Source organism: Dromiciops gliroides, chromosome 1, assembly GCF_019393635.1.
Source record: "Dromiciops gliroides isolate mDroGli1 chromosome 1, mDroGli1.pri, whole genome shotgun sequence".
Taxonomy (NCBI): Eukaryota; Metazoa; Chordata; class Mammalia; order Microbiotheria; family Microbiotheriidae; genus Dromiciops; species Dromiciops gliroides.
Genome location: NC_057861.1, coordinates 577,166,653 through 577,179,685, shown reverse-complemented (window position 1 = coordinate 577,179,685; position 13,033 = coordinate 577,166,653). Strand labels below are relative to the sequence as shown.

At 40.0% G+C, this 13,033-nt stretch overlaps 1 protein-coding gene across 1 annotated transcript in view; it reads right to left on the bottom strand.

Moving 5' to 3' along the window:
• DOCK8 (dedicator of cytokinesis 8) overlaps nt 1-13,033 on the bottom strand; it is a 330,991-nt gene that overhangs the window by 219,895 nt on the left and 98,063 nt on the right. The window contains 1 exon segment of the mRNA XM_043978441.1: nt 2,656-2,831. Within this exon segment, the coding sequence (XP_043834376.1) occupies nt 2,656-2,831 (176 nt within the window).

The window sequence follows — 13,033 nt, the reverse complement described above, 5'->3', positions numbered from 1 at the left end:
TTCAGAGGAGGAGACTTGTATGAACTAAGCAGAGCCAAATGAAAAATATACATGACTATAATAACGTAACTAAAAATGACACTGAAAGACAACTTTGATGAATTCGCTATTCGCCTTGGGGGACAGATAATCAAAACACCATTTCTTCCTTTCTGAGTAGAATGGGTAAAGAATACTGCATAGATTATAAAACAGTATTAGATGTAAATAACTGGGTACATAACAGGATAAATGGGGAAAAGAGCCCAGAAAGGAAGGCACTAGCAACTGGAAGGGACTGGGAAAGGCTTTCTGCAGAAGGTGGGAGTTCATCTGAAAGTCTTGAAAGGAGTCAGGAAAACCAAGGGACAGTGTTCTATGCAAGCAATAGTAAGTAGGCCAACATAGCTGAATAGCACTATTGTTTAATCATTTTTCAGTTGTATCTGAAGCTTCATGACCCTATTTAGGGTTTTCCTGGCAAAGATACTGGAGTAGAGTGACTTCCTGGAGCTCCCCATGATCCTTCCAAATACCTTCAAATAAAGATACTGGAGTGGTTTGTCATTTCCTTCTCCAGCTCATTTTATAGATGAGGAAACTGAGGCAAGCAGGGTTAAGTAATTGGTCCAGGGTCACACAGCTAATAAGAGCCTGAGACTGGATCTGAACTCAGGTCTTCCTGACTCCTAGTCCTGAAGTCTATGCACTGTGCCATCTAGCTACCCCAAACAAGACTGTGGATGGGGTTAAAATGTAAGAAGACTGTAATGGTAGGAATGGTCCAGGTTATAAAGAGCCAGAGAATTTTATATATGATGCTAGAGGTAATAGGGAGCCACTGTAGTTTTTGAGAAGGGGGGTTGGTGTGAAGAGACCTACACTTTAGGAAAATCACTTTGACAGATGAGTGGAAAAAGGACTGGGGTGGGGAGAGACTTGAAGTAATTAGACGATATCTAGGCATAATGTGATAAAGATCTGAATGAGGGGGATGGCTGGTTGAATGGAGAGAAAGCATAGAGGAGAGAGATTGTGAAGGTGGAAACAAGATTTTGTCATGTGGGACAAGTGAGTGTAAGGAGCTAAGGAGTGCTGCAAAACCTGGGCTACTCTAAGGATGGTGATGTCCTCAAGAGTACGAGGGAATCTGGGAAGACAAGAAAGGTCTAGGAGGAAAGTTAATGAGATTCTGTTTGGGATCTGTCTGAAATTCAGACACTTACATCCAATTTGAGATGTGTGAAAGGCAGGCGGGGATGTGCAAATGGAGCTCAGCAGAGGGACCTGTGTTCTATTTCTTGTTCTGCCCTAATGTGCTGTGTGACTCCTTTACTTAACCTGTTTCTCAGGTTTCTTTGTTTCTGTAATTGTAAAATGTGAATATTCTACTTTCCTTGGGGTTCTTAGATACTATATGGAAAAGTTTTACAGCTTTATAACGAGAAAAGAATGAGAAAATATAGCCAGGGAATTATGATGATGTCACCAAGGCGAATAGCGAATTCATCAGAGTTCCGTTGTCTTTCAGTGTCATTTTTAATTACGTTATTATAGTCATGTATATTTTTCACTTGGCTCTGCTTAGTTCATACAAGTCTCCTCCTCTGAATTCTTCATGTTGGTCATTCCTTTTGGTACCATAATATTGTGAGGATGATGGTGGTGATGGTACCATTTTCAGGTGCTTTTATTTATACTTCACTTTATCATTGATCAGGAGAGATAGGCTGTTTTGTAGAAGAGGGATTAGACTTGCTTTGCTTGGCCCCAGAGGGCAGAACTTAATGGCTATCCTCTCTATTTCTCTATCTCTGTCTCCTCTCTCCCCTCTCCTCTCCTCCCCTCTCCTCTTCTCTTCTCTTTCTCTCAAAAAAAAAATTACCAAAAAAAAGAAAGAAAGAAAACCAAACAAGGGTTCTGTTTCTAAAGTGACATGTTTAGCAGGTGACATCTTTCTTTCCTGCTTATTTCCCTTCTCTTTCTTCCTTCCATTGATCCTTCCCTCCCTTTTATCTTCATTCCATCCCTCCTTTCTCCCCTTCTGTTTCTTTATTCCTTCCCTCCCCTCTTTCTTTCTTTCTTTCTTCCTTTCTTTCTTTCCTTCTTTCCTCCTTTCTTTCTTCCCTTCCATCTCTCCTCCCTCCCTCCCTCTTTCCTTCCTTCCTTCCTTTTTTTTTCTTTCCTTTTCCCTTTCTTTCTGTCTATAGACAGCTAGGTGTTACAGTGGATAGAATACTGGGCCGAAAACCTGAATTCAAATGCAGCCTCAGACTCCTCCTAGATGAATGACCCTGGGCATATCACTTAACCTCTGTCTGCTTCAGTTTCCTCACTTGTAAAATGGGGATAATTAAATCAGCTACCTCACAGGGTTGTTGTAAGGATCAAATGAGAGAACATTGGTAAAAAGTGCTTACCACAGTGCCCGGCACATAGTAGATGCTATATAAATGCTTATTTCCTGCATATTTCCATGTATTGGATCTGTTGGTTCACATATTATCCTTAAATATAGAATTCTAAGCTTATATGATCAAGCTACATCTTCCTGTATGACTTATTGGCCCTGGGTTATTTCATTAACTTAAAAAAAAAGTAACCGATTGGGCTTAGTTTAGACAGCACTTCAGGGTAACCTCTATAAGCTCTATAAGATGTAAGGAAGTGACTTACCCTTCCTCTGGCAAAGAAGCTTGTACGGTCCGGCATTCTTTTGGAGTAAAGACGACGTCCAGATCATCCTCCGTGAAGTCGCCAAGTTCTTGTATGAGTTCCGCATCCAGGCTACTCAATTGTGTCATCAGAAGTCCTTCAAAATCTGCTGGCTCCACTGGGTCATAAAACTGAGGCTGGAGTGGTAACACAAAGGAAAAAAACACACACGGTTTGTAAGGTATTTGGAAATTCTTACAAAGGTGTTTTTTAAGATAAAGGTGTCAAAGTATCCTTTAAGATGATACTAGATTTTCACGCAATATTCCTTAAAGGGAGCAACTAGGTGGTGTGGTCTGGACCTGGAGTCAGGAAGACCTGAGTTCAAATCCAACCTCAGACACTTATAAGCTATGTGACTTTGGGTAAGTCACTTAACCTCTGTCTGCTTTAGTTTCCTCATCAGTAAAATGGAGATGATAATCGCACCTACTTTCCAGTGTTGTCATGAGGATCAATGAAATAATATTTATAAAGCGCTTAGCATAGTGTCTGGGACATTGTAAATGTGACATAAATGTTTCTTCTTTCTCCTCCTCCTCCCCCTCCTTCTTCCCACCCAGAAAGTGTTTCAATTTCCCTTTGTGCTGCTCTTCAAACAAACAAAACTAAGTTGCACAGCAAAGATGTCACCAAAACCAAAAGCAGCGATATGGAAATATAAAAGAAATATGATATGGGGTCAAGTCAAAGCAGAATGAGTCATTAAAAACACCCCAAGGTAGAATTTTTATGAACTTAGTTGCATCCCAATGAGAAATCATGAGACTAAGAATGAGAAGATCATGAGACCCTCTGGAATTTTCATAATTTTTAAAAAGACTTTTATAATTCTTCCTGCGATAGGCACCATGGAATAGTGGACAGGGGGCTAGCCTCAGAGTCAGAAAAACCTGGGTGGTTCAGGCACATCCACTACCCCATACTAACTATGTAAATATATGCCCAGGGCAGTCTCTAAGATCTACAGATACTGCGAAGTTGCCAAACTGCTTCAAGGAGGGATTTTACACTAGGAGTTCCCCACACAGATAAAGGTCCCTATGCCCTTAACTTCCCCAGTTCAAGCACCAAGCCCAAATATCTCCCATCAAGTTCTTACTAAGGTCATGTTTACTCACACAAAGGAAACTAGGGCAAATACAAGCCTATTTCAGCCTTGTATATTTTAGGCCTCAGTTCTCCATTTCATGTTGACTTTGTAAAAACAGAGCAGGGTAGGATCATCAGTCTGAATTCAGAGGTCAACTTAGAGACAGCATGGCTTTGTGGATAGTGAGTTGGACTTGGCGTCAGGAAGACCTGGGCTCAGATGACATTTACTAGCTGGACAAGTCACATTAGCCCTCAGAGCCTCAGTTTCCTTATCTGTTTTGTTTTGTTTTTTTGCAGGCAATGGGGGTTAAATGACTTGCCCAGGGTCACACAGTTAGTAAGTGTCAAGTGTCTGAGGCCGGATTTGAACTCAGGTACTCCTGAATCCAGGGCCATCGCTTTAACCACTGAGCCATCTAGCTGCCCCCTAGTTTCCTTATCTGTAACGTGAGGATGTTGGACTAGATGGCCTACAAAGTTCCTTCCAGTTCTAAATCTGTGTTCTAATTCAACCTTGTCAAAGATGAGGAAAATGAAGCCAAGAGAAATTAAATGACTTGCCCAAGGTAACATAGGTTGTATGTAGAAAAGTCAGGATATGAACCCAGAGCCTTTGGCTCCAAATCCAGCACTTTCTCCACTACATCACAGATTTCTCCAAACTTTCACAGTACAGGGCCAAGTGTGGGGACTCTTTAGGAAAATAAAGGATTCACTTAAATGAAGCACATTAAGTCTTTTATGACCATTGTAGCATTTAATAAATTTCTCTTGCTGTCCTTAAAAAATATCTAAATGTCCTGAGACAGTAAGGAAGCTAGCCAAAGTCACTAACCATGATGGTCTGGAGGCCAGTTAGAGGCAGAGATTCAACTTCTGCTCATCAGAGCTCAGCTGTCTCAGCTGAGACTCAATGAGCCCAGTACACTAAGAAAGGTCTTATAAAGCATGTCGATCATGTGAGCAGGAGGCAAGAGAAACTCCTCAAGATTACACCAATGTGTAACTTGAAACAGGAGAGCATCAGGTAAACAGCAGCAATGGAGTAAGGACACTGGTGTAAAGTAACTGGGAATTTGTTTAAGCAAAAATATCATGCTGACAAGGACAGAGTCAAAGCCGCAGACAGGGAGAGACCCATCCAATGTAAGCAGTAATTGAGAGGACAGACTATCCGCATAACTAGGGAGAATGGGCCAGCTGGTCATACGATGGTTTATTTGGCCACATTTGCCCCCATAGGCAGTAATCTTTGGACCAAAAGGAAAATATGTGCTCGTATGGCCAGGCATTTTGTAAAACAAGTTATTATTAACAGAATCATCAAAGGACATCCACTGAACAACTAATTGATGATGATTCTGTCATTGAGTACCCATTTAATCATGAGTCCTGAAGTATAGATGTATTTTGTGCACTAATATCACATATAAGATGAAGCAAGAATATTGTCCCTCTTTCTTTAAGTCTAGTCAAGGGAACCTATGCTGAGCCAGCTAGGCTCTTTCCTTCTCTTTATGATCTATCTATATTAAACAGCCTAGAGTAATTCACATTACCTGGACCATCTATCCTAGAGGGAGACATGAGAAGGAAAGACAAATGGACAGAGAGAGGGGATGCTTCTCCAAATCCCCCAAACTCAGTGGGAACTGTCGCCCAGGGCAAGAGGCTGCAGACTTTCCATAAATTGAATCTATATGGAAATGAGGCCTATGTGAGAAGGCACTTGAAAAGGCGCTACATGAGGAGAGGGAAGCTGTGGAAGCTGGATGTAAAACACCCCCAAATGAAATATACCAGAGGCATTTGACGTGCAAGAGGTGGTAAAGAACTGTAATGCTATCATTCGGCTGAGCATGGGCCATAACAGCTTCACAATCAGACACCCGATATCTGGTAGCTGGAGGGAAAGTAATTAGGAACATGGTTGGGAGAGGTCTGAATAGCACTGAACCCTGACAGGGAACCGAAGATAGCAACAGCAGCAAGAAACACCCACTATCCCTAAAGGACAGAGAAGAAAGACAAAGGAGTCCCAGTGAGAGGAGAGCTGATGGAGAAAGGACAATGAGATACAGAGGGATATGGAGGAGGCCTTTTCTTTCTCTTTTGGTTGAACTTCAATGTGGGTAGCGCTGTAGGATATGGGAAATGTACAATTCCCTTGAATAATGTCGGCTTCCAGATGTAAGGATTGTATTGACTCTCCTTAAGCTTGGATGAAAATGCCTTCTGTGTTCTTTACTGTGTAAATAAAATAGTTCTATGTTTTGATGTCTTGTGAGCTTAAGGACTTTTTAGGGGGAGCTGGTGGCTACCTTTCAGGGAATGCAGATGTTGAAGTTCTCAAGTTCCTCTTGGGTGGGGACAATGAGCCAGAAAAGTGAGAGGATCCCTCCTGCCAAAATGCACCCAGGATTTCTATCCATGTTAGGAGAGAGTTCTGACACAAAGTCTATTCTAATAAACAATCATGTGAAGGTCTACTGCTTCACCAAAACAATTCCTTAATAACTTAATCATCCTCTGTTGAAATTAATAACAAGGAATATGGTTAATTCCAAATGTAAATGTCTTCTCACCAAAACATTGGCAGAGAACCAGACTTTTTAAAAGGCCACCAAAAGGTTATTCTTATCACTATTAGCATGATTCTGATCCCAATAACTGATAACAAGGAAGGGACCTATCAGCTGTCTCAGTAACACAGGGCCCTAATTTCAAGACCAAGTTTTACTGTGAGGCAGTTGTACACATACATACGCAATGCCCTTTTAACAAATGGTAATTCAAAAAAGAAGCAAGAGTTTCTTTTATACCCTAAGTCTTTAAAATCTCAGTTAAGCTGAAAAAAAATTCCACTAGAAACAATAAGGTTGTATGAAGTTATAAGCAGAAATAAAACAAAATATTTATGAATTATTTTTTCATCTGAAGTATGTTACTCTTGCACCATGCAACCACCACATAATGCATGTATTAACCACCACATAAATGCATAGTTAAAATGTGTTTTTCAGAATGATAGAATTTGCCAGCACTGAAGGGATACTGAAAACTTCCAGCTTTCAGTTACCTCAGAGCTATTTTTTTTTTCTGGTGGTGACCTGGTTTGTGAAAGGACAGAAGTAAAATAACTGTTATTATCCTAACAATCAAATCCCCTGTAGTCCAATATTGTCTTATTTAATCTTCTTATCTCCCCCAGCACCTAACACAGAGCTCTGCACATAACAGGCCTTTAATGAATGTTTATTGAATGGAGAAAAAAAATCTGAGCAAATCTGAGCTCTTTCATGTCTTATAATTTATAAAACACAAGTTTTCCTGACAGAACTAGGTACAGTCCAGTTAATTTTGGATAATAAACTTTTACAAGGCAGAAAGTTTGGCTGTCTGAATCAATTCTTAGTGTATAGCATGATATTCAGTTAGGATTTTTTGATGTTGATAATAAAATACAACTCAATATGTTTTAATAGCATACTTGTTCTGTGTCCAACACCATGCTAGGCACTATGGAAGTATCAAAGGAAAATGGTAAGACTGTTTTCAAATCACTTCACAAAAGGCTATATGTAAAACATTCAGAGAACTATGAGATAATTCTTCCTATGATGAAGGGCCCAAGTGTCTAGTGCCAGCTACAAAACAGCCTGTTGTAGGAAGAACACTCATTGTCTCTAGGTCTCCTAATCCTCACATTCTGCTCACACAGCTGCTACTGCCTTGTTCCTCTCTCCCCTTTCACTCTCCACTACCATCTATGTGTAGGTGTGTATGTGTGTGCATGTCTGTCTGCCTGTCCCTATTTAGAACGCAAACTCCTTAAATGCAGGGACTGTATCCCTAGTGCTTAGCATAGTGCCTAGCATATAGCAGGAGCTTAATACGTACTTATTGATTGGTTGCACTGATCTTAGGGAAATAGAGTTACATTCAGTCACCAAGCACCTCATGAAAGCCTTTCTAGTGGGGTAGTACCTATCAGGGGTTGAGGTCCATTTACACAGTCTTTGAAAACTTAAGGTGATTCCACAACACAATGATTCATTGGAGTAGGATCTTTGTTTCATTTTACAAAAACTCATTAATCAGATTATATAAGAATGAATGAAAAAAAAATTACATGCTTACTGTGTGCCAGACACTGTTGGGGACATAAATAGAAGTGAAAAAGACACTCTTTGCCCTTAAGTGGGGGGGGGGTGGAGGGGGGCGGAGACAACACATAAAGGGGAATGAGAACAGGGATGGGGCAGAGTTTAGAAATAGGGAGGAAATGACATGGTGGCCTGGTTCCAGGAAAGATATGGCAAAAGCTCACCCATCAGAACCCAGATTCCAGAACCAAGAGAACATTGTACACAGAGACAGCAATATTGTTTGATGAAGAACTGTGAATGACTTGACTATTCTCAACAATACAATGATCCAAGACAATCCCAAAGGACTATTGATGAAACGTACTATCCACTTCCAAAGAAAGAACTCATATCGATGGAACAGACTGCAGCATGCTATTTTTCACTTTCTTTCATTTTTTCCTTTTAATCAAGTTTTCTTGTACAAAATGACAAATATATTAATGTGTTACATAATCATACATGCATAACCCATTTCTGATTGCTTGCTGCCTCAGGGAGGGGGAGGGAAGGGAAAGAAAGAGGGATAAAAATTGGAACCCAAAACTATAAATAAATGCTTATTATATTAAAAAACCCCAGAGTCCCAGAGACAATGGGTAGGATGCCCAGAGTATAGACGATATGGTTTAGTAACGACCAGGAAATGACATGGAGACCCAGTTTGGAGTAAGTTAAGGTGAAATCTCACATCTCAGAGTCCATATTCCTTTAGACAAAAGATGAAGGACAGATGTAGTAGCAAGGGTTATGGATTAAAATCCTGGTTCTGTTCCTCCCTACCTATATGACCTTGAGCAAGTCACAATCTTTCTGGGTCTGTTTCCTCATCCCTAAAATGGGGTGAGGATGGATTTGACCTGTGAAGTCCTTTCTGGATCTAAATCTGTGATTCTCAGATGCATTACACTTTGAGGGGAGCTCAGGGCACAATGTAGGCTCTGATTTGATGTTCCTAATCCAAACCCCTCGTTTTACTAAGGAGGAAACTGAGATACATGCAACCAGCTGCTTGTTGTCAAGTTAGCAGAGGAAGGGTGGAGTCATTCATTTCCTCCAGCATAAAAAACCAACTAAGCAGCAGGTAAATCAGTACAACCATGGTTTTACCACAAAAATCTAGACCCTGCCCTATCTCAGACTGCTTGTAAACCCTCTGGCTTTTCACCTGCTGAAACTCTTTTCCTGGTGTGTTCTAGATGCTTTCGGTTTATGGTCATAGAGTTTCTCCACACACAAAGTCATGGAAGAGAGACTAGATATCAGATCTCCTGTGTCTTCCCCATAGTGTGATGAAGTTCATAGAGATAATGGTAGGATTTGGATAAGTTTTGATGAAACCCTATGTAACCCTTGAAACCCTCCAGGATTTAAACCTACAACATTTGCATAAGAAAGTGGTGGAGAGAATGATGACTCCACACTCAATTCGGGAGGGTTTGGGAGAGCTTAGGAGAAGAGACACATTTTTCTTCACTCACTCAGTAAACATTTATTAAGTGCCTATTATGTTCTAGGCATTGTGCTAAGTGCTGAGGATACAAAAAGAGTTAAGGAGTCCCTGTTTTCAAGGAGCTCACCATCTAATGGGGGAGAAAACAAGCAAACACATATCTACAAACAAAGCATATACAGGATAAGTAGAAAATAATTAATGGAAGAAATACATTAGAATTAAAAGGGGTTGGGAAAGACTTCATATAGAGGATGAGATTTTTTTTGGGGGGGGTGGACAATCAAGGTTATGTGACTTGCCCAGGGTCACACAGCTAGTAAGTGTTTGAGGCTTGATTGGAACTCGGTCCTCCTGATTCCAGACCTGGTACTATCCATTGTGCTACTTAGCTGCTCCAAGAATGGGATTTTAGTTGGGACTTAAAGGAAGGCAGAAAAGCCAGAAAGGGGAAATGAAGGGAGAGAGTGTTCTGCTCTTTTCCTGCTACATGAAGACACACATGGTTCTAGAACCTTTTTAGGGAAAAATTCAGAGAGAAAAAGAAATATTTTACAAGGTAGACATGTTAGGGAATAATAATTGACATCTATATAAAGTGCAAAGCACTTTACATATCTTATCTCATTTGATGCTTACAACAACCCTGTGAGGTAGATACCTTGTGAAGTATTATTATTGTCCTTTATTTATAGATGATGAAAATGAGGTTTATGAAGTGAAATGATTTGCCTACAGTCACACAAAATCAATCAAGCTTTGAACACATCTTCTTGATGTCACAGCCAGCACCATCACACCATGCTTCTTCAGTGGACAACTGGATATGCACCTTCACAGGTCATCTCTATGGGAGGCTAATTCAATAGGGATCTATCTTTTAAGGAATGAGAAGCATCTTGTCCTGCCCCTCACCTCCCTGGCAATGATGTATCTGTGCTACCTCAGCCACAAAAAATTGAATAATAGGCTGGGATCCTCCTGGTCCCCAGTTATCTGAGTTAATTCAAGCTCAAGAGTAAACCATGAAAGGGGAAAGAAATTTTTGTACCCACATGTACAAAAATATTTATAGCTCCTCTTTATGTGGTGGCAAGGAATTGGAAGTTATGGGGATGCCCATCAATTGGAGAATGGCTGGACAAGCTGTGGTATATGAATACAATGGAATACTATTGTGCTGTAAGAAACAATGAGCAGGAAGAGTTCAGAGAAACCTGGAGGGTCTTGCGTGGGCTGATGATGAGTGAGATGAGCAGAACCAGAAGAACACTGTACATAGTATCATCAACATTGAGTGTTGATCTACTGTGATGAACTATATTCTTCTCACCAATGCAATGGTACAGAAGAGTTCCAGGGAACTCATGATAGAAGAGGATCTCCAAATCCAGGGGAAAAAAAAAAAAGAACTGTGGAGTATAGATGCTGAATGAACCATACTATGTCTTTTGTTTTGGGTGTTGTTGTTTTTCTATTTTGAGGTTTTTCATCATTGCTCTGATTTTTCTCTTATAACATGACTAATGCAGAAATATGATTAACGTTATTATGTGTGTATGTGTGTGTGTGTGTGTGTGTGTGTATAAAAAACCTATATCAGATTACCTGCTGTCTAGGGGAGGGGGGAGGGAGAAAAATCTGAAATTGGAAAGTTTGTATAAACAAAGTTGAGAACTATTTACATGTAATGGGAAAAAAAATAAAATGCTTTATTAATTTAAAAAAAAAGTAAACCATAGGGGGCAGCTAGGTGGTGCAGTGGATAAAGCACCGGCCCTGGATTCAGGAGTATCTGAGTTCAAATCCAGCCTCAGACTCTTGACACTTGCTGTGTGACTCTGGGCAAGTCACTTAACCCTCATTGCCCCGCCAAAAAAAAAAAAGAGTAAACCATGCTCTCTGGCTTTCATCTGAGTCAATCCTTCCATTGGTGCCACTGAACAGAAATCTGGGAGAAAGATGACTTTGGGTTGCAAAGTATGATTACATTTTCTTGCTTTATAAAATCTTAGAACTTGGCAGATAGATGTGGGTGGAGAACTCAACTTGGAATCAGGAAGGCCCAAATTTGAATCCTGCCTCAGACACTTACTGTGGCACCCTGGAAAAGTCCCTTCACCTCCCTGTGCCTCAGTTCCCCCACCTGTAAAATGGGGATAATAATAGCACCTACCTCAAAGAATTGCTATGAGGATTAAATGAGATCACATACATAAAGCAATTTGTAAATCACAAAGCACTATATAAATGCTAGCTATTATCACTAATGGTGTTGTACAGTTATATCCAACTCTGTAACCCTATTTGGAGTTTTCTTGACAAAGATACTGGAGTGGTTTGCCATTTCTTTCTCCAGCTCATTTTACAGATGAGGAAACTGAATCAAACAAGGTTAAGTGATTTGCCCAGGGTCACACAGCTAGGAAGTGTCTGGGGATGGATTTGAACTCAAGAAGAAAAGTCTTCCTGACTCCAGGCTTGGCACTCTACTGCTGTTATGTACTCATGAGATCTGTCTGCATCTCCTTGGTTCTTTCTCCCATTAACAAATTGGTATGAAACCCATGTATTGATTTAGACTTTAATTTTCTATCCTGTCGAGTCAATAAAAATCCACTCCTCTTGGAAAGACAAATATTCAAAGGGCAACTGATTCAGAGCCAGATCACATTTATCAACTCGTTCACCACTTAAATTATTCTGTATGGCAAAGGACATGCTTTTTATTGCACATGGAATCCAAATAAACAGCACTAATGGAAACTTTCCAAAGTGAAAGACAGTATTAGTGACAAGCATTGCATGAAAATCATGTCTTATGACTACAATTTAGTGGATCTCCAGTACATGTAATTTGATACACCTTCATCATGATCAGATGGTTCTGTTCCAGGAGCCATTCATTCCAAGGAGCTTGGAAGCTCACAAACTGTAGACCCTTTTATCTCTAGAACAGGATTTCCTAACTAGGGGTCCATGGACTTTCTTCCCACCATGGAGTTTCAAGGATAGATTTCAGGGTGTCTGTGAAGGTGTATTTTTAATATTTTGATGACTGTACTTCAGAATAAATGATTTTTCTTCATAATCCTTTGTATTTTATTTTATGCGTTTAAAACAGTATTCAGAAATAGGGTCTGAAAGTCTTCTCTGGACTGCCAAGGGGGTAACCCTGCCCTAGGAAATGTAGATTATAAATATTACACATCTTGCTATATGTGAAATGTATAATAGTTTTTGAATATTAATATATTTCCAATCCTTCTTACTACTTTAGGGCATAGAATCTAAACTCTGCTGTTCTATAGTGTCTCTTTTGCATTTTCTCACCTTTAATTATTTCATAATATTTTTAATTAAAAGAACACGTATGTGGATAAATGACTAGCATTACTCCATAGTCTAGGGTCTATTAGTTCCCTTGGCTAGAGCATTGTGCTGATGGGCCAAAGGCATGTGATTTCTTGCCTATGTGGTCCAATTAGTTTCATTGAAAAGGCATGGTTTCCAAGAGAAGGAAAGTAAACATCATTGTACTCTACCTTAGTCAAATATTGGAATATTGCATTTAGTCTTGGGTAAGACAATGACAACTGGAGAGCATCCAAAAGGGAGCACCAGGTTGGTCAAAGGTATTGGG